The sequence below is a fragment of the Pristis pectinata genome, chromosome 17, assembly GCF_009764475.1.
Source record: "Pristis pectinata isolate sPriPec2 chromosome 17, sPriPec2.1.pri, whole genome shotgun sequence".
In the NCBI taxonomy this organism is placed as follows: domain Eukaryota; kingdom Metazoa; phylum Chordata; class Chondrichthyes; order Rhinopristiformes; family Pristidae; genus Pristis; species Pristis pectinata.
This window is the reverse complement of record NC_067421.1, coordinates 31,738,328-31,764,266: the sequence shown is the minus strand read 5'-3', so window position 1 is coordinate 31,764,266 and position 25,939 is coordinate 31,738,328. Positions and strand designations below refer to the sequence as shown.

The following is a 25,939-nucleotide window of genomic DNA, read 5'->3' as shown; positions in this document are numbered from 1 at the left end:
AAATTTTGATGCTGAAAAGTCATGTTGGTTGCTCGTTGCACCTTGTATCTCCCTTCCCTTGGAGTTTTGTTTAACAACTGATTGAAGACACTCTCTGTGCCAAAGCTGCCAATCTGGATGAAAAGTAGTTGAAGGCAGAGAAAGCATCTGCACATCTTACAAGTTCAGTTAACTGCCTGTAACTTTTGACTTTAACAGCAAAGGTGGAAGCCTTATTCAATCTCCATACCAATGTATTACCTCTTTTTATGTCCAAGTTCAAGTTTATTGTCATGGGCATACATACCCAGGGTACAAATGCCATAAAAATTAGCTTTTTGCAGCAGCAGCACAGTACATTACAAACCTTACAAACATAAATAACATCAACTTAAATTAACATAACATACCAGTCCTGGACAGTGACTTATTTAAGGGTCACTCTTATAAATCTACTCTAAAATTTCATGTACACCTCTCTAGCAATTTGTTCAGCTGGTAAAGTCAGTGTAGCTGAGCCTTCTGGACTAATAGATCTTCTATTTGATTCCTGCCTGCATCAGATATGCTAATTTTGTGACTGCAGTGATACTACAAATGGCTTTAGCTTTCCTGACCAAGTCCAAGTGAAACCCACTTCTCATTAGAACCTTTTCCAATGTGAAAAAATAGAAGCAGGGTAGGCCAAAAGGCCTAGTCTGCAAAGTCAATGTTCTTGACTGATCCAAAACTTCAGTACCCACATTCCTTGATTTCCTTAGAGTTAGTATCGTTACTTGGAAGTTTATTGCCATTCCTTTTTTGCAGGGTCAGAATCCTGATATTCTCTCCCATACAACACCGACCATAGTGGTTCAAGAAGGTATAAATGAAAATGTTGTACTTTTCTTTTGCCATCCCAAGACCTTGAGTTCTATTTGATTCTAACTGTAAATCTAACCAGACTTTCATGTACTCTACCCTAATCAAACAGATGAAAAATAAGTCTACATTCATTACTGTAACATAATTAACAATAAGCTACAAATAAGCAAAGTTTAATCAGTCTTGGATATAAATCTACTTAACTTTCTTCAGCAACTTATACAAGTTCACACAGACCCACAGGAAAACACAGTAACATGACAATGGAGAGTTTGGAGTTTGTGACTTTCCCATCTCTCCCTTTCTGTTCTGGTAATGATAATCAATTTTCTTATTGCATAACCAAGGTCATTAGCGATCTGCACCTGTCAGAAGGCAGAAGTCGAAAGCAATGTATTTTTGTAGAACCTTAGATTTATAGAAAAGCTTACATTAACTAACACTTGAAATGTCTAATTCCTAAAATGACCCTAAAAATCCCTTATGTCTATACATTTTAGTCTAATTTCCCTTGTTAAAAATGTAAAATCCTTTGTGGAAAGTACTGCTGTGTGAGTGGGATCTGACGTATCTGTAACACCTCATTTGTGTTTTTATGAGGGCAGTTTGCATAAACTTTGCAATATGAAACCTCATTAAATGAGCCATGTACAAGTTCGTACACCAAGGTTAAATAATTAACCCCTGGTGCAGCCATCACTGGAAGGAACGTAGAGAGCTCATCAAATTGTGTTTCCCTCTGATAAATGGAATAAAATACCATCAGCCAAAGCATAAGTAGAAATAAGAGTAAGAACCCTTCCAGTGAGCTGACCTGAAACCTTCAGACCACTCATGCTGAGTGCACATGTGACAACTGTTCAGTCTTTTAGACCTGAGGTTAGATGAACCGGAGTTTCCAGCAAAGAGCCCAGAGTCATGTACTATTCAAACATTACAGAAACTTGTGGTCAAATCTAGAATACTTGAACATTGGCTATCACATATTGAACATAGAGACCAAATGACCTGCATTAAATCCCATTCCGTTGCTGTGTTAACTGATCTTAGCAAGCATAGCAGTAGTTGCTACAACCTACCTCATTATTTCCACCCTGCACGGTGTGGTGGGAATCCTGGTCACTGTTTAGTGGCTGCTACTCAGTAGAAAGCATCAACTAACTACCGCCACTGAGATCCCACTAGGCATTGATACAGTACTTGTCTGTAACTGTTGGAGCCAGTCTTCACAGACTTGGAGTGTTGACCCTTTTGCTACTGCAGGCTGGTACTAAGCACCTTGGTCTCCTTTCTTCACATTTTTCCCATCACGTCCCAGTACAGCTCCTCCATCAGCACTGGGATAGAATGTCAGTGAGTTCAGATCTCTCTTGAGACTCCATTCCAACTATCACTAGATTCGTAATTTTCTACTCATACCGCTAATGCATTTCTAGCACAGATTCAATTTGATACTTGGAACAGGATATTATTGTGAGAACTAGCTGATCTTAAGTGCAAATTACACCCCTCCATTCAAGGCATTGGAAAATCAGTTCCAGATAATTAGCTTTTAAGCTGCAAATATACTGGAAAGTGTAGATTTCACCATCTACAAGAATCTATGAGACAGAAGTTCCTAGTATTTAATTTGACCAAAATAATGGCAAATTCCAGATGTTTCTCAGAACTATCTCAAAACAATTGTATATATAATATAATATACTTATATAATTGTAGTGACCATTATGTAGGCAGCAGTATCAGCTGTTTTTCACATAAAATTCCATGAAGAACAATGATTGGTTAATCAAACTTTTGTTGATGAAGGAGGAACTTTTGGCTAATAAACCAGGAGACCTTTCTGCTCTCTCCGAAGAGGCTCTTAGGATGTTATGGCACACCTGGCTACCAGTCACATGGGCATTTCTTTAGCGTTTCAATTGAATGTTGTCATCTCAGGACAATGCAGAATTCTCAGTACTGTTCTGCCATGTAGCGTCTATGCCCCTATATGCTTGTGAGACTTGGACTATTAAAGCAGGCACCTCAAGACATCAGAAAACTAATACCAAAAACTACTACTGCGCAAAGTCCTCCAAATTCACTGGAAGAATAACTGAACTGACATCTGCAACTCATCCCAGGTTAACATCCATAGCAATGAGACCCTAATTACATCCAGTTGGATCCATTGGACAGGATGTATCATTTGCATGCCCAACACCAAACTCTCACACACTTTATTCCAAGCTCTGTCACTGGAAGGGTTCACCAGACAAACAGAGGCAAATATTCTAGGATGTTCTCAAAGACCTCTTGAAAAAGTCCCAGCTTTCCACTGATGCCTGGGATCCCTGGTCCATGACTGCTGAAAGTAAAGAAGGAGCTTTTAGAATGACACTGGCAACCTCAATTCCATGTGTTGGGAGTGCACTGAAGCCCAGTGTAAATGACGACAGGAGCACACCAACTCACAGACTACCCACCCCTCTCATCTCTCACCTCCTGCCCCATCTGTGAAGAGTCTGCAGTTCCCACATTGGCTTCATCAGTTACGAGAGATCTACAATCCTCAGGTCAAATGTAAAGGGAATGTAATGACAGGACCCTAAACAGCATTGATGTACAGAGGGATCTTGGGGACCAAGTCCATAGCTCACTGAAAGTGGCAACATAAGTAGATAGGGTGGTAAAGAACGTGTGTGACACACTTGTCTTCATCAGTCAGGGTGTTGAGTATAAGAATTGGGAACTCATTTTGCAACTGTATAAAACTGGTTAGGCTGCACTTGGAATATTGTGTGCATTTCTGGTTGCCCCACTACATGAAGGATGTGGAGGCTTTGGAAAGGGTGCAGGAGAAGTTTATCAGGATGTTGCCTATAGAGGACATGTGCTATAAGCAGAGGCCGGACAAACCTTTTTTATCTCTGGAGTGTTGGAGGCTGAGGGGAGACCTGACAGAAGTTTATAAAATTATGAGAGGCACAGATAGGGTAGACAGTCAGAATCTTTTTCCCAGGGAAGAAATGTCAAATACAAGAGGACATACATTTAAGGCGAGAGGGGGGAAGTTTAAAGGAGCTGTGGGGGGCAAGTTTTTTTACACAGAGATTGGTAGGTGCTTGGAATGGGCTGCCAGGGGTAGGTGCTTGGAATGGGCTGCCAGGGGTAGGTGCTTGGAATGGGCTGCCAGGTTGATCTAACAGCCTCTTAAATGTGGAAGCAGATACGATAGTGGCGTTTAAGAGGCTGTTAGACAGACACATGAATATGCAGGGAATGGAGGGATATGGATCATGTACAGGCAGAAGAGGTTTAGTTTAATTTGGCATCGTGTTCGGGGCAGACATGGTGGGTCAAAGGGCCTGTTCCTGTGCGGTACTGTTTTATGTTCAGTGCGTAAGTTGAAAGCATGTGCAGAGGTCCCTGTCCTTCTGGCTTAGGGGGAAAGTGCGCTACAAACTGTGGAATATCCACACTGTAACTGATCACAACTAGTAGTTCTTTGTGGATTTAGAAAATTAAATGAAAGTCTACGTGATTATGAAAATGAAGATAATAGTTCGATTCAAACTGTACCTTCATTGAGATTTTTTTTAATCTCTGAGTATCCTGAATATTTGTTTTCACTGTTTGAGCTGTTCAGAAGACCATGTGTTGATTCTGAGAAATATGCGTCAAGGATTCTCAAGCGAAGTGTTATCAGAGAATGCTAACGTAGATGGAAATAATTTTGTGCCAATTATTTCAGCCAGCCTTTAATATTGTTACAGTTAAACTATCATTTCAGTTTCTTACCCAGTGTGAATTGGCTATAATTTCAATAGTCAAAGTAGGATTTTTCAAAGTCAAAAATGAACAGTATATTGTTTCCATTTGTTTTCATATGTTCATCCTTTTCTAAACATTCTTACTGTATGTTGGGTGATAGTTTGACTGCAGCACCCAACTAATGCTGTCCATCTCCCATTCTAGTACTTTGTCCAACAGGACATTCTCATCTGCAATGAGTGCTAACCAGCTATTGAAGCAAGCAGCTTGAAATCACGCTAACACCACACTTTCCACCCAGGCTAACTTGGTAAGGAGTCCTTGTTGGTCTGTCCTCCACAGCCCGGAGATACTGAGGCAGGTGTCAGCCACAGCTCATTTGGTGGAACATTCACCATAGAGTCTGAAGATTGTGGGTTCAAGGCCTACTCCAGAGACTTGAGCAAAACATCCGATGCTCTGCTATTGACTGCAGGAGTGGTGCCCTGATGAAGGAATTATCCTGTGGATAAAACAACCAAGGTCCTGTTTTGGGGTGTCTGTAATTAATCCTGTGATGCAGTTTTAAGAAGAGCTAAGAAATTAACTCTGGTTTGCTGGCCAACATTTATCCCTTAACCAAATTATCTCTTATGTGCAAAATACACTGCCCTGTTTCTAAATAACATAAATGCTGATTTTTCTATTCTAAGTGTGGTTAGCCACCCTTTCTACCCACCACCACACATTGAAGCTCCCCGCCTGCATCAGTTGTCTCAGTGGCAATCAGATATCAAAGCTGGGATGTGCTTGGGTCTGTTGCCTGCTGATCTAATTATGCAGCTACTGGTGGTAGCTCGCACTGATGCTTCACTCTACCTGCTATCTGTCTCCATTCATCTTGCCTGAGCTGTTTGTGCAAAATGAAAAGGTTCTGAAGAGAGCCAAACAATTTACTCAGGATTCAAAAGTTCCACATACTTACCGCTGGATTGCTCTTAGCCTCGCATTCGCTCTCCTTCTTCAGAAGATGCTGAATCCTGCAGCACATTTTTAAAGATGTAACCTCTTTTCAGACAAGAGTTTCCATTGGAATCCCCCCCCTCTCCCAATCCCTGAGCCCAGACACTATCAGCAAGGCTATTTTAGAGGGGATGGGGGAGGGGGAGTGATTGGGTAGAACAGCCAAGTCTAATGCTATCTTCAGCTAGCTTTTACGTACACACATTTCCCAGCAGAAACGCTGGGTGGTGCTTCTACCCCTGAGACCCTCATTTAGCTTTCTCTGATTGACATTAGCACAGGTCAAGGTTTGAACCTTGGCCTTTAACCATTGTGGTTGGTATGAACTAACTTCTTGCTGCTCTAACCAGATGAGTGACTAAGATGACTATAAAGCAGCTTAGAGATGTCGAGCTGATCCCCCATTACGTTGCCCATATGATCACTCTCATCAGATCATTACACAGTTGACAGATTCACACCAAAGTTAAATAGTATCTTTAGCAAATGTCTATACTGAGGCCCTGAAAGCTTGCATGGATTCCAGCAGTTATGACTCACCTTGAAGTTACACTGTCGACAGTGCATGTCAAGAGTTTGGTGGAATACAGCAGTCAGAGTCACAGCCTCACAGCTCCAGGGACCCAGGTTCAATCCTGATTTCAGGTTTTCTCTCTGTTAATGTGTGGGTTTCCTCTGTGTGCTCCAGTTTCCTCCCAAGGTGTTCCAGCACAATAAATTACAGTACAGTAAATAAGTACAGTCAATTACTCCTTGATGTAGGATAATAGCAAAGAGAATCAAGCAGAGTTGATGGGTATGTGTGAGAGAGGAGAAGTTGCAAGGTTACAGAGAAATAAGGAGGGGGGAATGGGGCTAATGGGATTTCTCACCAAGAGCCAACATGGATCTTGTGTACTAACTGAACTCCTTCTGTGTCATTATAAGTATATGCATAATATAAGAACTTGCCTGGATAAATGCAGCTCTGAAAACTCTCAGGAAGTTTAACAGTGCTGAGGGCAAAACATCCACTTGATCAATATCCCATCCTCCACCTTAAATATTCACTCTATAAAACATTGCCCAGTAGCACGCCATGACTGCAGCGTGAGCTATCTCCAAGATACATACCAGCAATTTACCAAGACTTCTTCAATCACACCTCCTGAACCCTCAGTCTCTACTACCTAGAACAAGAAGGCCAGCAGCCTTTATGGGAAGGCTGATGCCTGCAAGTTCCTCACCAAGCCATGAAATATATTGCTGATATTTCATTTTCATTGGATCTAAGTCCTGGAACACCCAGTAATGCACGTATGACTAAACATGCTATTTTCAGCAAAACTAATGTAATGACAGAGACCTGGAAACCCACAATCTAATGGGGTTTTGGAAGTTTATGTACATTTTCTAATAAGGAGTAGAATTTCCTTCACCTGGACAAGGCAAATAGGAATCCTGCTGCTGTTCCTCAGTCACTTCCTCTGCAGTAACACATTTCTCCACCAAGGTGATCATCCTCACAAGGATGTGAATGGGTTTTCCAGGGGGATCAGCTCAGGTGAGTGATCTGGACCCTTACGGATGTCTGAAACATTTCCTCAAAGGTCTGCCCGAAACTTGTTGGTCTCCCAGCACTGCGAGATGTCCGTAGGGGAATGCTGCTGACTGGCACATTCCAGGCTGCAGGAGTACGTGCTGAGGGACGCACTGAAGCTGGGTGCAGCCAACACAAGGGCTCGGTGGGGAAGGACTACAGTTTAGGGTTCTTCTGCCACTGGAGAGGGAGGGGCGGGGTCAGGCGAGGAAGCCCCTTAAATATTGTAAATATGGGATTGGGGTAGCACCCCAGGGAGCCACACGAGTGGCATCGGTGCTGTTTTGTTTTATATAAAAAGGTAACACTAATGATTGATCCATACACGAATGTAAAGGTTTGCACTGTGTTATTGGTGTATGTAGTTTGTTTTTTATGATGAATAAAGTTTATTTTGGAATAAAAAAAAACTTTAGGGAATTGTGTTCCAGGGATTGATCAGCAGTGCGAGGGACAGAGAAGATAGAACCCTCTCTTAGCCTGGAATTTACAGCAGGATGTGGGAATGCCTAAGCTGCAATGACTGAAATCAGCTAATGAAGCGCAGGTCAGGGTTCAAATCTAGAGCTTCCCAGTTCAGTTCTCCAAAGGGGGTTTTGCATTTACTAACCTGCCTTTGCCTTTCCTGCTGCTCTTTTGTCACTTCACTCACATTTCCCTGTGCAGGCCCACTGCTGCTGCAGATCCAGCATTAGCAACCAAGCCTTACCATCCCATTGCTGCCAGTGTCATCAGTTGCATCAAAACGAGACTGTCCTCGAACAGGTGTCACAGCCGAGAAATGTAGATCGACTGTTACTGGCCCTGAAGTGCTGAAGGCATTTGCCCAGCTGCGTCACAGAGGAAACATTATTGAATTTTAATGGGAATTTTAATATCCTTTCAGTAATCCAGTAGCTCCCTCTATTGAATGTTTTGAGTTTTGTTTTTCATTTTGGGTATTACTAGCAGAAGCAGTATTTACTTCCCAACTCTTACTACCCATAAAAAAAGTCGTGGTTAAACGTGCTCTTGAACCGTGATGGTGAAGGTGCTCTCACGGTGTCTTCAGATAAAGAGTTGCAGGATCACTCAATCAGATCATCCATTAAATGCTCCGCTCTGCCTTGGTGTCTCCTCCTCCTGTTGTATTTCACAGGTCACAACATTCATGACCTAATGTGACACAACTCTAAAGCTGCCCCGAGATAAGGAAAAGACAAGGGTTGCATACTTATCTATATAATTAAAAGACTGGCAAATTGCACATATCTTTTATATTACATTTCGGTATCAAGGCAACAACCCTCAAAAGTATAATACCTTAGGACATCACAATTTCAGAGAGCAAAGCTAGTTATTGACTAAAATAAGTATTTATCTGTCAAGTTGCTAATCAACATTCAATTTACTAAACACGAAGGAATCAAAAGCAGATTGATTCAGGTGGCTTGTACCAACAGGGGATGAATAAGTGGCAATAAAATAAGTAAACAAATTATTTATTATTTATTTTATGCTGCCAGCCCCAGTGCAACTGGTATCTTGTGGCATTTTGTAATGTTAAAGATGCTGTTTAAATGCAATTTGTTGTTGTTGTTGAATTGATATAGTTAGCTTATCTTTGATCAAGACAGTTTCCTGCAATTAGGACTGAAAGAAAATAAATTATGAATAAATCAGGAATGTGTCAGAGCCATACAGAGACACTGGGAAAGAAAATACCTCCAGAGAGAATGAGGGATAGTGGAAAGATTTGTGGTGGATTTACAGAGACTAGATGAAGGCAAACTATATTATGAAAAGAATTGGGGAACAGATGAGCAGCAGAGATATGGTTCTTGTATGTGTTTGCAAAGCCACAGGAGATTGGTAATAAAAGAACAGATTGTGGGTTACATGGCATGTGATCCTGTTGTGAAGTAACACACCTTCCAGCTATGAAAAATGCAGTGGGAGACCACGTGCTCGGATTAGAAAACATTCCTGGCTGGATTATTTGCAGTCTACTTCAGACTGATACCGCTGCCTTCCGTTCCCTCTGATTTTCTGCTTTCCTTTCCTGAATCTTAGTGGGGAATGATCTCAGAGCTATGTTTGCCCTTGGTTTCCTTACCTGAGTGGTAATCCCTCGTAGTGAGTGTCTGTCCCACAGGGAGGGGCTTCCCAACTGAGCCTAAAATTGTTGCCACTCTATCTCCAGAGCAACACTCACCTGTTTGATGGACAGATCCTTTCTCCAGACCAGAGACATTGATGTCAGTAGGGAACCTGACATCTTTCCTCTCTGAATCACTGTTCTTTGCAGGTTGTCCAAAATCTAAATTCAAGTTTATTGTCATATGCACAAGTACAAGTGTGCACAGGTGCAAGGAACATAGAACATAGAACAGTACAGCACTATACAGGCCATTCGGCCCATGATGTTGTGCCGATCTTAATGCCAATTTATACTGAATGTCCTCCTCCTGTGTGTCATCCATATCTTTCCATTCCCTTCATATTCATGTGCCTATCTAAAAGCCTCTTAAACTCCAGCAAACTGCCTGATTCCACTACTACCCCTGGTAACCTATTCCAAGCACCTTCCACTCACTGCGTAAAAAACTTTCCCCTCACGTCACCTTTAAACTTCTCCCCCTTAACCTTAAAACATGTCCACTGGTGTTTGACATTTCTATCCTGGAGAAAAGATTCTGACTGTTTACCCTACCTATGCCTCTCATAATTTAAAAAACCTCTATCAGGTCTCCCCTCAGCCTCCGACACTCTAGGGAGAACAACCCAAGTTCGTTCAACCTTTTCTTATAGCTCATACCCTCTGATCCAGGCAACATCCTGGTAAACCTCTTCTACACCCTTTCCATTGTCTCCACATCCTTCCTAGAATGGGGTGACCAAGTGCAGTCTGACTAAAGTTTTATATAGCTGCAGCATGACTTCCTTACTCTTATATTCAATGAGTATGAAAAACTGACTTGCAGCAGCATCACAGGCACATAGCATCATAGAAGCAGCATTCACAAGTAAAACATGAACATAAATTATACACAATACTTACAAGAAAAAGAACACCACTAGAACAAAAAAAAACAAAGTCCATTTTAGTGCAAAGTGATTAGAGTGGTCATAATGTTGCTAAACTGTAGTGGTGATTAGGGTTTTGTCAGTTGGTTCAAGAACCGGATGGTTGAAGGGAAGTAGCTGTTCTTGAACCTGGTGGTGTGGGACTTAAGGCTTCTATACCTCTTGCCCGATGGTAGCTGTGAAAAGATGGCATGGCCCAGATCTTTGATGATAGATGTTACCTTCTTGAGGCAGCGCCTCCTGTAGACACTACCAATGGTGGGGAGGGATGTGCCTGTGATGTATTGGACAGGGTCCACTACTCACTGCAGCTTCTTATGTTCTTGCGCATTCAAATTGCCGTACCAGACCATGATGCAACCAGTTAGGATACTTTCTGCAGTACATCTGTAGAAGTTTATTAGAGTGTTAATAGCTGAACCTCCTTAACCTCAAAAGAAAGTAAAGACGCTGGTGTGCTTTCCTTATGATTGCGTCTATGTGCTGGGCCCAGGACAGGTGATGCATTATCAATGCATTGTGAGGAGAAATGGCCCTTAAGGATCCTGTAAATCATATCCCACACTGGTACCCCTCTGAGGCTATGTTCCCAGAAATGAGAGCGCATATGGAATCACTGTTAAAAGGGGTCACTGTAGAATGTTATATAGAGAGAGGTACGATATCCATAGCATCGCTGTGCTGGGAACAAGGCCCAAACCCCCACCCTCCATGGGGATTCTGGCAGCAGTGAGTTGCCCCTTGCCTTTGGTGTGGAGGGACTGCCTGTGGGGCTGAGGGGAGTGGCACAGCTGTTCCGTGCTGAGCTGCTGGACTCAGGGCTGCGCTCTTTACGTCAGGGTGAGTGGGGGCCATTACTGGGGGCTAGCAGCACCGGCTCCATGTGCTCATAGACAACCCCCCCCCCCCGCCCCGGACCCTCCAGTCACTCTCGTCACCACCTGTTCGGTGTAATGGAAGCTGCTGTCTCCTCCTCTCTTTGTTTGCCTCTACAGGTCCCCAGTGGTCGACAGCAGACTGAATCACATCCAACCGGTGCTGATGAGAGAGACCGGAGGACACAGGTGGTTAGTCCACACATGGGGCCGGTGCGGCACCCCTGAGCCCCCATCTCAGTGCCAAGCAGCTGTACTGCATTAACCCTCGCAGATAGCCCCACACCAGGTTGTGGGTGGTTCGTGCTGTGGGAGTGGCAGCAGAGGGCAGGGATTCATACCGTGTCCCTAGCACCCGGGTTCCTGGCACAGCAGCACACAGTGGCAGGGCAGGCAAGGTTCTTGGCCAGATTCCTCAGAGGTTAAAGTTCAGAAGGTACCTACCTGTGAATGTTCAGACTGGAGGACCAAGAACATTATAATGAACCAGTGCTATGTGGGGTAACAGTGTACTTGGAAGTGTGCATATTCAGTATTTCTCAATTCATCATACACTGAACCTCCACCAGCTTCTCTTTAATCTCCCAACAGGCCGTGCATTGAATATGAAAGTCTGGGAACGCTTTTAGCTCAGCATCTAACAATAAAGTATATTTCCAGCTGAATTTAATTTGATGAGGAGTGCTTCAAACACAGAATTTAAGGGTAGACCCATTTTACCATCTTGTAGCACCATGTACTCCCCTTCACCACAATCCAGATATGATCATCAAAACATACAGTACAAAATTTAGCTTATTTTGCCTGCGCTGGCACTTTGTACAAGTTGTTCCGTTAGTCCCACTCCCCTGTTCTCTCCCCAAAACCACGTGTGTGAATGTTATTGACAGTCACAAAACTGCAGACGGTGGAAATCCGAATTAAAAACAAAAGTTGCTGGAAACACTCAGCAGGTCAGGCAGCATCTGTGCTTAATCTGCGGCAGGTTCTGATGAAAGGTCCTTGACCTGAAACTCTATCTCCTTTTCTCTATCCACAGATGCAGCCTAATCTGCTGAGTGTTTCCAGAATTATCTGTTTTGTTGCATGAAAGTTCCGATTAATTCTGCTTCCACTATGCTTTAAGTCAGTAAATTCTAGATCAGAAGAATTCACTGCACATTACAGAACAAAAAACTCGTGCCCTCTGATTCCTTTATCTATTCAATCTGTGCCCCTTGGTTACCAACCTTTCTCCCACGCAACATATAAAGGACATTTCCTTGGTTCAGTACACCTATTATATGAAATTAGCTTGCAATTTTAATAGTGGAAAATCATAGCCTGCATGTCTATCATCTCCTGCAGCCTGCCCCTTGCTGACAATACAGTAGTAACTCTGCACAGAATTGCTTTGAAGTGTGGCCACTGTGATAGATCAACAAATAGAACACTGATTGTTCTCACAGCACAGTCCAGCTAACAGCAGTCCCCGTCAGTTTATTTTTATGATATTGGTTCAGGGAAGAATGTTGGCCATGACACCAGGAAATGTCCTGATTTTCCTTCAATGCATTGCCTGCAGATTTTAATATCCATGTATTTTGAGCTACCAGAGAAAGTAGTTGAGGCAGGTACAGTAAGAATATTTAAAAGACATTTGGATAAGTACATGGATAGGAAAGATTTAGAGAGATATGGGCCAAATGTGGGCAACTGGTACTAGCTTAGGTGGGCACCTTGGTTGGCATGGGTGAGTTGGGCTGAAGGGCTTGTTTCTATGCTGTATTACTCTATGACTCTATGACCTGTACAAATTTCACATCTTGTTTGAAGGGAGTGCTTCTGCCAATGCCCTAGAATGATGGCCTTAACTGTGCTCATCTCCTGCAGTGGAGTTTGAACTGACAACCTTCAAGATCAGAGGCAATCAAGAGAGAAAGTGGGAATATGTATTTTAAAGGAATAAATGAAAAGCAGATGCTTCAAATTTGAAACAAAAGTGTGAAAAATGCTGAAAATGCCCAAAGCTCAGCCTTTTGCAGAATGGGTCATTTAGTTTTGCAGAGATAGATACTTCAATCACAGAAACATAAAAATAGCAGCAAGAGTAGGCCATTCGGCCCTTTGAGCCTGCTCTACCATTCAATAAGATCAACATCCAAATTTGAGTTCTGAGGACCGGGAATGTTGCTCGACAGGCTGAGTTCTTCCAGCATTTCTGTTTTTGATCCAAATTCCATACCTCGTTCCAGCTTTCTCCCCCTAACCTTGATCCCTCTGGCCCCTAGAACAATGTCTAACTCCTTCTTGAATATATTTAATGATGGGAATATATCTGACAGAATGTTCCCACCTTGTCTGTCCTCTCCACAGAAGATGACTGACCACCCCACTCCAGAACTGACTGTTCCATCATTGCTTTTCCTTGATCTGTGAAGAAGTGCCAGGAATAAAATTAGCTGTGATTTGTGACGATTTGAGATTTTTCTGATTCCAGAGATATTGCTGACAGATCTTGCCGTTATTCCCACCCCAGCTAGCTCCATCCTGCTGAATTTATTGAGAGCTTGATTTAGAGTCATCGAGTTATACAGCATGGAAACAGACCCTTCGGCCCAACTCATCCATGCCAACCAAGTTGCCAACCTGAGCTGGTCCCGTTTGCCTGTATTTGGTCCATATCCCTCTAAACCTTTCCTGTCCATGACCTGATTGAATGTCTTTTAAATGTTGTAATTTTTCCGCCCCTTCCACTTCCTCTGGCAGCTCGTTCCATACACCCCTCACCATCTATGTGGAAAAAGTTGCCCTTGAGGTCCTCTTTAAATCTATCCCTTCTCATGTTAAACATATACCCTCTCATTTTAGACTGTCCTACCCTGAGAAAAGACTGTGACCATTCACCCTATCTATGGCCCTCATGGTTTTATATACCTCTATAGCATCACCACTCAGTATCCAACACTCCAGAGGAAAAAAAGCCCGAGCCTATCCAGTTATAATTCAAGCCCTCTAATCCCAGTAACATCCTTTCTGGTGTGGATTTGAGGGAACTTCCTCCTGGTGCAAATCTTGTCAGATTGAATATATTAATATGAATCTCGAGGCATTTTAGCTGAGTAATGCTTATCCTAAAAAACAAAGACTTCCTCTCTCAGAAATAATGAGGTGTTGCTTGCCGATTTGTAATCTGAACATAATAATCCAGTATTTATCGTTCCTTCTGCTGTGCATGGAGTATTTACTCTCAGTTGAAAGACAGAGCACCTCCCTGATGCTCCTTGTTGGTCCAACAGCTTCAGATAAGTGACAGCGGGCCCACGTTCACCGCTCACCGTCAGTAAGACCACCACAGTCTTGGCACAGCACAGAGGGGAGCAGGTGGAGACTGAGGGAGTGTTTCCTTGCTGTGTGATACGATACACCATATAACATATTTCCAACAGTTGTTTATTTGGTAGAGAGTTTAAGACATGGAAAGGAAGCAGAGGGTTATTTTTGTACAAGCAGCAGTGTGGCTGCACAGGCTGTATCACCTCCACAGTCGCACTGTGGTCCTGTTGGCAAAGTGCCCGTTGTATCTGGAAATTGTGCAGTAATCACTTTAACAAACATGCGGCTATTTAGCCCATCAGTGAATGACCTATTCAATTCATCCCACTCTCTTGCTCTTCCCCTACAGCCTAGCACTCCCTCCACCCTGGGTTAAACATGTGTTCACCTGGCCTTTGAAAGTTCGCTTCCATTCTGCTGCTAAAACCTTTCAGCCAGTCCTTTCCAGATCATAACACGGTGCTGTTTAAAAACAAATCTTCGTCTCCTAAATTCTTCGTCTCCTGGGAAAGGTTTCGAGTGCTATAGGCCAAACACAGGCAAATGGGACTAGCTTGAGAAGGCACATTGTTTAGCATGGACAAGTTGGGCTGAAGGGCCTGTTTCTGTGCTGTATTACTCTATGATTCTGACTTATGTGTTTACAAAATATGATAAACATCAACCACTCTATGTTGCTGGAACAATGGGATGTTCTGCTCTGTGAATCTTCCAGTGTCACTAACTCACTACAGTCCTCAGTGCAACCTTAGACTAACCAGTCCATCTGCTCTCTCGGGTGAGTGTAATAGATCTCAGGCACAGTTTCAAAATGAGCAGGAACTGTCTCCTTCTGTCCTGACCAATAATTATGCCTCAATGAAAATCTTAAAAGAACAGACCATTTGTTCACACGTCGCTTTAATGATTTGGGAGCTTGCTGTGCCCAAACTAGTTTGCATGTTTCCTATATTACAATATTAATAGTGCTTAAAGAAGTACTTTATTGTTTGTAAAACCATTGGCATATCCTCAGATTGTGAATGGGTCACTGCATAAGAACGAAAGGCAAATGATGTAGGGAGTGGCAGTGAAGGGGTGGGAGCAGTGAAACCTCGGGCTGTGCCTTTCCCCAGGGATTCTCCTGTGACCTGATCATCATTATCATCTCTCTGCTCCTCATCATCCTTAGCAGCACCTCTCTATTTATTGTGATGGATCTGTAGGAAAGTTGACATAGACTAATAATGTTTGATGAAAACCCATTGAGATTAGGGAGACGATGAAGAGTGAGGAAGTCTCCACTCTGCAGTGTCACAAGGATCCACTGACATTGTCAGACTCTGCTCTGTTCCACCCATTTAGTTACCTCCCACAACAAGCAGGGGTCACTCCTCCTCTAGCCCAAGACTGTGCTCCCAATAAGATCAGATAAGATCAGATCTCTTTATTAGTCACATGTACATCAAAACACACAGTGAAATACATCTTTTGCGTAGAGTGTTCTGGGGGCAGCCCGCAAGTGTTGCCACGCTTCCGGCGCCATCATTGCATGCCCACAACTTCCTAACTCGTACGTCTTTGGAATGTGGGAGGAAACCAGAGCACCCGGAGGAAACCCACGCAGACACGGGGAGAACGTACAAACTCCTTACAGACAGCAGCCTGTGGCGTTCAGCAGGTTAATTGGACTGCTCTGAGAGAGCTGGGATTAAGTGCACTTCCCTCTTTCCTACACGAGATATTTTTCCAAGTTTTCTTTCCAAGTCACCAACAACCTTTTGTTTCTTTGCTGCTTTTAATCCAGGAATGTCGGAAGCTCAGCATGATTAAAATTTTGTGCTTTTGTTCTCCTCCTTCCACGCCCCAGCTGTCTGCTCTGCATGTGTCTGCCTCTTAATCCTTTGAAGATAGACTGTAAAAATGTCACAGAATATCACACAGGAACCTAAATTAATTCAATCTGCTTGCTGCTCCCCCGCCATTTTGCTGAAATCTTATACCATCCTGGGACTTCAAAGGTGCTCTTTAAACTTTCTTCACAACCTCTCACTGGAATAGTACTTCCATTATTTTGGTTTGGTGTTGGGTCTGCACAGGATTGACGTTCAGGAGTCTCAGACCAGTATTGCAACTTTATGAAAAAGTCATGTGGACCTTCTGGGCTCTGGTACCTTGTCAATGCCAGCAACTGGTGGTGGGCAATAGAATCCCAGCTGAACCCCATCTCATTCAACGCTAGCAATTCCCAACAGGAGCTGCTGGGTGTTGAACAACAGAGGGGAATCCAAGTGATTTGGTTTTCCTTTCCCAGCCTGACAGGAGGCCTTCCGTTCAACAGCCTACACGTAGAGAAAGTCACTGGTTAGAGAAGGCAGAGATCTGACACATTCCAGATTGTTGAGCTGGATGAGCAGAGAGGTCACTTCCAGGTGAGGAAACAAATTCTGTAAAACAAACAAATTCTTTTGTGTTTGAAGTTTGCAGGAAGTGAATTCCATGATAAATAAAAGACTGAAGGATGCCATCTTCACTGACCAATGGAGTGAGCTCTTTATGGACACTCTTAGTCCCTTTGGTTACGTGTTGGTAAGTTTGAAATATACATTCAAAATTGTTACTCTAATGCTGATGACCCCCCTTGGTCATAATACTCACCCGTACTGGGAGACCTTATTTGATTATCTTTCCCTTTCTCCTCTGTTGAATGTCTCTGTGATAAGCTCCCCAAACACTGGCACCATCTGATCCAAGAGGCCAACAGTTCTGTGTGAGCCGGAACTGTGAGGGTCAATAGTGGCCACGACAGCTGAGTTGGACCTTGCCCTGGTTCAATAACCATAATTCCGAGCAGCAGCGGTGAGCTGAGGTTTGGAATTGTTGGATAAGGGATGAAGGTTTCAGCAGTGGGTCACCTGGAGCTGGAGTGTAATCTGAAGACTCTACAGAAGTAAGAGATTGAGACGATATAGACTTGGAATTTCAGCTAAATCTAGATAGGAATTCTGAGCTTGTGAGCAGTTTGTTTTGACCTGAGTCTGTGGATAGGAAGTTCGACTTAGTGTGGGGAGTGCCAAGTCCATGATGAGGTGGGAGATGGTGGCACAGAGGATGCAACAACATGATCTACCCAACAAAACCAACTGAGGTATTATAGATTTTGCCAATTATTAATTGGAGGACACTTGACTTCATCGCAACTACCTCCAGTTAGTGGATCTCTATCATTGAAGGGCACCATCACTGCTCTTCAATGCTAAAGGTCCATTAAGAGAGCCTGGACAACACAAAACAGTTCCCATATCTTGGGAGCTACGTCTCAACAGAGGCAGGCACCAGTGATGAAGTTCATCATCAGTGACCCAGCTTAGTCTTTTACCATTTGAGGAAAAGAGCATTATAAGGTCAATACCTCAAACCTGGCACGAAGCTCCTAGTCGACTAGGCAGCAGTAGTTGTTGCTCTCCTGTATGCGTCACAGGCATGGATTACATACAGTGGGCACCTCAAAGCACTGGAAGGAGATCACCAATGTGGCCTTTGCAAAACCCTTCAAATCCACTGGCAGGATAAGTGAAGCTGCATCAGTGTCCTCTCCCCAGCCAACACCCCAGCACTGAGACCCTAATTAGACTCAGTCAGCTCTGCTGGGCAGGTCATGTTGTTTGCATCCCTGACACCAGATTCCTGAGACAGACATGTTATTTCGAGCTCAGTCATGATAAGGGGTTAGCAGGTGGGCAGAGGAAAAGGTTCAAGGATTACTCCTTAAAAAAAAATGCAACACCCTCACTTGGAGGAGGAGTATTCAGAATGATTTTGAGAACCTCAAGTTCAAGTGTCAGGAGCTTAGTGTAAATGGTCAGGGGACTGTACTGCTCTCCCAAACCATACTACTACTGTCCCTCCCACCTTCTGTAGTTTCCATGTTGGTCTCGTCAGTCACCTCAGAAACTATCAAACTAGATTGGAAGCAGGTCATCCTTGATACCGATAGTCTGTCTAAGAAAAAACATGGTAATTCAGGGCTATAGACTAAATTATCAGATATCACTGTGGCACTTTGAGTATATGAATCTTGTTTAAAAATAAACTGAAAATAAAAAGCTGGTATCAGTTTATGTGGCCTTGAAACTGTTGGATTATCATAAAAATACAAATGTTCACTTATGTCCTGCAGGGACAGAAATATATCATATGACATGGCTGGCCTACATATGATCTAGGTCCACACCAAGCGGTTGACTTGTTCCTGCCTTCTGGTAGCCTTAGTGATGGGCAATAACGTCTGCTGTCTTCATAGTGCCCACTTGCAACGAACTCATCAATTTATTTTAAGTGTAGAAACAGACCCCTTGTCTAGAACGGTGCTATCATGGGCAGGTGGATGAGGTAGTGAGAGGACGAAGGATACTTAGAGATATCTGGGGTTAATGATGGGATGAGAAAGCTTCACTGATGGAGAAAGTCTGGTTTGTAAACTCCGACTCATCCAAAATTCCACTCCCAATCTCCGCCCTCAGAACTCTTTTTTCCTCCTATTCCAGCCTCTAGATAATTCCCTCCCTTCACATGACCATTTCCAATTTCCAAACTAGCTCTCAGCCTCACACTCCAGAATTCCTCCCCTAATATCCTGTACTTCCAAATTCCTCCTCTTCCTTTAAGACCATCACCCTTCCCCCCCCCCTGCCCCCCCCCCCACTGAAAACCACTTCTTTGACTAAACCCCCTCCTCTTACTTTGGCTCTGCACCTTCTAAGGTTTAGCCCACACCTCTCTGAATACCGAAGCACCGCAGGACATCCTGTGAGCATGGAAGATGCTTTATACGTGCCAGTTCTCCTCTTTTCCAGTGATGTTTCCACGTTAAGTGAAATGATGGTAGTGTTTTTGTAATAGAACATTGACTAATATTGCTAAGGTCTAAAACTGGTTCTGATTTCCTCCTGGCCCAGGTGACCTCTGAGAGGATGCAAGGACAGCTGCTCTTGGTGCTTGCCAAATATTACCTCCTGCCGAGCCTGCAGGACATCCAGACAGACTGCACCAGAACAGGGCTTGGTGGATACTGGGTAAGCTTCAAAACTGCAATGGATAAATGTCTTTGGAGAAATTACCTGATTTTTTTTCCTATGGCAAATAGTCTTCTGAAGTCAGCCACACAGGTGTTGTTGTGGTGGCCACTGCGTACTGTTACCCGTTGACATGCTCCTGCCCCCTTATTTATCCTCTAACCCTTGGAGATCCTACCTATTCTGGAACAGTTCCACTGCTTCCAAAATCACGTCAATATCTTGGCCAAGGGACTGCACTCCATGTGTGAATTTGGAGCATGAAGATGAGCAGGCTGTCCTATCCTGAGGGCAGCACAACTAAACTTATTCTCAGGACTGTAATTGAGAACAGCACCATTGGCTGATTTCATCCTCGCTAGAACCTGGGGTCCTGAGGTCATCTCTTATTCAAATAGTTAGATCAAACTGATGATTGTACCTGACCTATCTAGTACTGTGCATGAAGTGTGCAGTTACCAAATGAGATATGCTGCAGAAACCGGAATTTAAACCTAATCCTGAATGTGCTATCAACTAAAAGCAAGTGTAGGTTACCAGAAGCTAAAGTGCTTTGTTTACATCTCACCGATTGTGACTTCAACATAGACTCCAATCACCAGCAAGACTCCAGTTCCTAAAATATCCATCCTACCCTCCCATCCCATCCTACCACAATATAGACTAAAATTAGCTGCATCAGTCCCATGGTAGATCTCAGAGACATGTTCATTCTGCTGTCAGCACAGACAGAGATTAGAAAGCATCAAGAGGTTGGTGTTGCTTCAGGATTTCAGTAATCACCCTGCACAGTGATAACCGCTCATTTTTTATGGTGTATTAGGTCAGAAGCTGCTCATGATACCTGCTCATTCACATCCTGCCTACATTGTTCTGCTGTCGTTTGACATTAGAAGCAGCTCGTTATGCCAGCGATGTGAACGTGAACCTAGGCGCTAATTACTGTTTGCAGATAGTTAATCTATTCTGTGACGCACACTTGACAACACTGTGTACACTGCACTTACTGAGAGAGAATTGATTGGAAGACAATATGTCTCACATTCTGTATGTCTATGATTTTGACTGTATGTTCTGTGTTCATGTTCATCTGTCTCCATGTGTATCTGTATGTGTTTAATGGTGCTCATGTGTTTTTCTGTCCACGTGTCCATATGTATTTGATAGTACCCTGTGCTATTGTGCCTGTATGTGTTTGATGGTGCACATATCTGTGTTGCTGCATGCTTCAATGACTGTGAGGGTGTTTATAAACATTAATTTTGTTCTAAAGATAGTTTTGTGCTGGAGGGACAATATTCTCATAATCCCATAACTCATCATCTGTGACACTGTCTTGTCTTGGGTGCATGGACCACATCCATCATCAAAGATCCCCACCATCCAGGCCTTGCCATCTTCTCACAGATACCATTGGGCAGGAGGTACAGAAGCCTGAAGTCCAACTCCACCAGGTTCAAGAACAGCTACTTCCCTTCACCCACTCAGTTCTTGAACCAACCTGCACAGCCCTAATCACTACCTCAGTATAACAACACTATGACCATGTTGACCGCTTTGCACTATAGTGGACTTTGTTGGTTTATTGTTCTAATTGTGTTCTTTCTTGCATAATTTTGTATAATTATGTTTAATTTATGTTTTTCTTGTGAATGTTGTGTCTCTAATGCTATGTGCCAGTGATGCTGCTGCAAGTAAGTTTTTCATCCCCCTTGTGCATATGACAATAAACTTGACTTTGACTTTGACGTAGAGACGTGATCTGGAATGGACCTCCATTTACTTGCCTTTAAAAATCTGAATTGAGGAGGGATCATTTTGCCACCTCAGGCTGCCTGCCCCGGCTCGGTTTGTGTGCCTGTGGGACAGTCGTAGTCAGCCCCAGAACACCACCTGATAAGCCCAGTGTGTCCCACACTTGTTGGGATCTGGCATTGGGCCCCAAATATCTCAGAGGCAAAGGAATCAATTACTCCTGAATGATACAGGAAAGTAAGATTTCTATTACTTTTACTATCTGGCCTGTCCAGTGGCCTTGACTATCTGCCCTCTGAAGCGGCGAGACCCTGAATATAGAACACTACAGCACATTACAGGCCCTTCGGCCCACAATGTTGTGCCGACATTTGATCCTGCTCTAAGATCTATCTAACCCTTCCCTCCCGCATAGCCCCCTATTTTTCTATCATTCATGTGTCTATCTAAGAGTCTCTTAAATGTCCCTACTATATCTTCCCCCACAACCTCTGCCAGCAGTGTATTCCATGCACCCACCACTCTCTGTGTACCCAGGGTGTCACCACCCTGCTTCATTTATTTCAGAGTTGCCCACCAGTTTCTGCCTCCTGCCCTCAGTAAACAGAAGTGATGAGGCTTGGGTGTCCCTGCTTCCTTCCCACCCACAGAAGTGTGGGGCCAAATGTCCGTGGCAATGACTGCTCTTCAACATTATCCCACAGGGGAACAAGGGAGCGGTCAGCGCCAGGCTGTCTCTGTGTGGTCACATGATCTGTTTCCTCAACTGCCATTTGCCTGCCCACATGGAGAACTCCGAGCAGCGGATGGACGACTTTGAGAGCATCCTCCAGCTGCAGCAGTTTAATGGGCCCGTCGCCACTGGAGTCCTCGATCATGAGTAAGTATCAGCTCCACCCTCATGCGATACTGCCAGCAGTCACCAGCCTTCTAGGAAAAGAGCAAGGGGTGCTGGCCACAGATGTTACTTAGGTGGTTTTTATGGAAGCTTTTGATGAAGTTGCTTCCTTGTGGGATGATTTGCCGTAAGCAAGGGGAGGGCTGGTTGGAACTTAGACTGGAGGGGGAACTGTTGGATCTGCCGCTGAGCAGGAATGATGAAGGATGTGTGGTCGCAGAGCGAGACCTGCTGAGAAAACGATCTGGGCCCTGTTGTTGGTGGAAGTCACTGAGAAAAGGTGGAGAAGGCTGTGGGGATATTTAAAAACAACAAGGGCTTTCAGATTCAGAAGGGTGTGGGAAGTGGGGAGGTAAGAAGCTGTAACTCTTCTCCTTCTTATTGGCTGTCGCTCTGTTGTGTTTCTGTGCAGTGTTGTCTTCTGGTTTGGTGACCTGAACTTTCGAATTGAGCAGTATGATATTCGTTTCATCAAAAATGCCATCGAAAAGAACAAGTTGGGTGTGCTGTGGGAGAAGGACCAGGTACAATCAATGGCACTGGCATTTCTCATATTTTGTCATGACATTGAAGGAGGCAGTTCAGCCCATTGAGTCTATGCTGGGTCTCAGAGCAACCCCATCAATGTCATTCCCCCACGTTTCCCCTGAACCTATTCTCCCTCATGTACCCATCAACTCTCCCCCCCCACCGATCCTCCTAGGACCCACCTACACAAGGGGCAATTTACAGTTACCAATTAACAAGCCAATCAACGCATCAATGGGATGGCAGAGGAAGCCGGTGCACCCAGGGGAAAACGGTGTGCTCGAAGGGAGAACATGCAAACTCCACACAGACAGCGCCAGAAGTCAGCAGGTAGTACTGCTGTCCCAAGCCACTGGAGCTGTAAGGCAGCAGCACTGTCTGCTGTGCCAGAGTGCCACCCTTCCGTTCTTTCAGGTCTCACAACCAGCACCAAGGCATTATTCAGATAAAGCCCTCATAAAATCTGGCAAGGGAATGTTATGTTAATTTTATGTTCAGGGACCATGTGGCTCATTTGATGATGATCTTTCACCTCAAGGTCCCAGGTTTCACTCCAGCCTGGAATATGAGATACAAGGATCTCTATTTGCTGTGTCAACTGAGTTTTGGGCAACTCTGGGTCACAGTGGGCAGTGAGGCAGTACCACAAACCGCCCATTTGGTGATTTCTGCCTTTCTCACTAGGAGAGGCCCCCTAATGGAAGAATTGGACAATGAGTACGGGCTGGTCATGTTGGAAGGCTGTGTGTGGGAGAGTGTAATCCTGGTAGTGTATTCGTCTGACATTGAATAAAGTGGGTAAATGGAAAATTATTCACCAAAAGTGAATCTTAAATATCTTTTAAAATCTAGTAGAAATTTGACAGTCTCTTGTGCTAAATACATGATATAGTAACAACTGTACTTTGTACTCCACTGTTGAGACTCAGTGTGGATGGAGGAGTATTTCAGAAGTGCTGCACCGTAGGTAGCTGCTCCTATATTGTGTGATGGCAATGGGCTTCTTCCCCATTATACCTCGGATTGACCCATTGTCTCACTGTGTGAATAAGTGGTGGGGTGATGGTTGCCGCAGCTGATTCTTTTCATTCAGGACAAGCAATGAACCGTCCCCGTGTCCTGTGCCAGGGCACATGTTGTGTCCAGAACACTAGCATTGCTTATAACAGCGGGACCTCCGATTTATGGGGCAGGACAGTGACAAGAGAGTTAACAGCAACACTGCACAGTCTGTCCTCTCTGTGCCCTTGGCCTAGCTTTACCTCAGTAGAATCCATCATAGATATTCAGCTGCTCATTTTGTTGTTGCCCAAGGAAATGGGGCTTGATCAGCAGGTGTGTTGTCATGACAACAAGTCCATTTTGGGAAATGCAGAATGATAAAATTCAAGTGTCTTGAGGCTAAACTGAAAGTTGTCCATCTCCCTGCCTAACTGGAATGAACAGACCGCAGGGGTTGAAATAAAGAGAGAGTCAGTGCCAAAACATTGCAGGCTTCAGGTGTAGAACGTTCTAAGAGTGGTTGAGATTTCCTTTTAGAAATACCTTTGCCTTTAGTGACTGCCCCTCAGGTGTGTTCCCCCTGAAGGTCCCTGACTTCATGTGCAGCTGGGACACCTCTGTGGTGCTCAATCAAATTGAGTCTTCGACTGAACCGCATGCAGGGACTTCCAAGTATTTCCCTCCCGCTGAGCTCCTCCAGCAGTGTTTTCTGCTCCAGATTCCAGCATCTGCAGTCTCTTGTGTCTCTATTTCTCTCCCATGTCTGCATGTATCAGAATTCTGAGAGTTGTGGTGACTCTTGTCTCTATGTCAAAAAATTTTGGATTCAAATCCCTTTATAATCTCAAGCTCAGAAACATGGAAAATAGGAGTAGGAGTAGGCCATTCGGCCCTTCAAGTCTGATTCTATACAAGTGTGGCTGATCCTCTATATTAATAACATATTCCCAGTCTCTCATCCCTTGATGTCTAGTGGACTGACACTCCACTCCTGTACCGAGGAAATTCTGCCCTCGAGTGATGCTTTAGTGCTCCCCAGTGGACATAGCAGATTTCAAGGTGGTATTTCAGTGCAGAGGAGTTATTCACATGTTCAGGACATTTTTTTACCCCATTCATCATTAATAAAAACATGATGCTTTCTCTGTATAATCCTCCAAATCCCAGGATATGTGAACCCATGTCAGCATCATCTCCCAGTGATGACATGTTACTTGCATGTTCAACACCACAGTCCTGAAACAGACACTCCACTCTGAAATTATCAAGAAATTATAGGTGGACAGAGGAAAAAACAAATCAAGGATGTTTTGAAAGCCCGAGTAGGTGTTATATGCCCAGCAGCTCATGCGAGTCCCAGGCCCGTGACTGTTTAAAATGGAGAAGGAGCATTCAGGTTGACATTGAGAACCTCAAGTCCCTTCATTGGGAGTTCAGAGAAACCCTGTGGTAAACTGTGGAAGGAGAGCACCACCTTCGCAACTACCACCTCTGCAACTACCACCTCCCCAACTACCAATCAGGCCAATACCTGCCCAGTTACAGAAGGGTCTGCAGGTCCCACACTGGCCTCATCGTCCACCTCAGAACCTGCAAAACTGGAATGGGAGCAAGTTATCCCCAATCCCAAAGCACTGTCCACGATGAAGGGGAATGATGGACTCCTTGTGCTGTGGAGTTGGACTCTCCTGGACCTGTGAGCTGTCAGTGCCCTCTGCTGGTACTGTGAGTTCATGTAGTTGGCTGCACAGGATTAGTGGCAATACACTACTGGAAAAATACCACTGACTTTGTCTCCTCACTGGAAGAACAAGCAAACCAATGTATGTGTCCTTGCCCAGGCCGACATCCCGAACATAAAGGCGTTGGTAATACTCAGTTGACTACACTGGGCAGATTTCCAAATCAGACACCCTATTCCAAATTTGGCAACGTGAAGAGTTTACCAGGCAGACAGAGAAAAAGCTTCAAGGAACTTCAAAAAACCTTGAAGAAATGCAGCGTTCCCATAGACATTTGGGACTGTCTGGCCGGTGACCACTCAGAGTGGAGAAGGAGAATTCAGGAATAGTGCTGAGAACCTTGAATCCACATACTGGGGGCACATGGAAGTGGTGGAAGAAGCAGACCTCACAAACTACCTACGTGCTTGACCCATCAGCTACCACCTACTGACCTGTGGAAGATTCATAGAGTCCTACAGTATGGAAACAGGCCCTTTGGCCCACTGAGTCCACACCGACCATCAAGCACGCTTTTACACTAA

At 44.1% G+C, this 25,939-nt stretch overlaps 1 protein-coding gene and 1 long non-coding RNA gene across 2 annotated transcripts in view; one reads left to right on the top strand and one right to left on the bottom strand.

The window, feature by feature from the left end:
* inpp5jb (inositol polyphosphate-5-phosphatase Jb) overlaps positions 1-25,939 on the top strand; it is a 65,497-nt gene that overhangs the window by 23,016 nt on the left and 16,542 nt on the right. Inside the window, exons 4-7 of the mRNA XM_052032375.1 lie at positions 16,896-17,004; positions 19,374-19,490; positions 21,950-22,125; positions 22,556-22,667. Of these exons, the coding sequence (XP_051888335.1) occupies positions 16,896-17,004; positions 19,374-19,490; positions 21,950-22,125; positions 22,556-22,667 (514 nt within the window). The remainder of the gene's footprint in view (positions 1-16,895; positions 17,005-19,373; positions 19,491-21,949; positions 22,126-22,555; positions 22,668-25,939) is intronic.
* Positions 2,187-6,304, bottom strand: LOC127579529 (uncharacterized). Its single transcript, XR_007957691.1, has 3 exons — positions 6,142-6,304; positions 5,564-5,618; positions 2,187-3,190 (listed from the first exon to the last, which is right to left on the bottom strand). It is a non-coding gene; the product is annotated as an uncharacterized LOC127579529 (long non-coding RNA).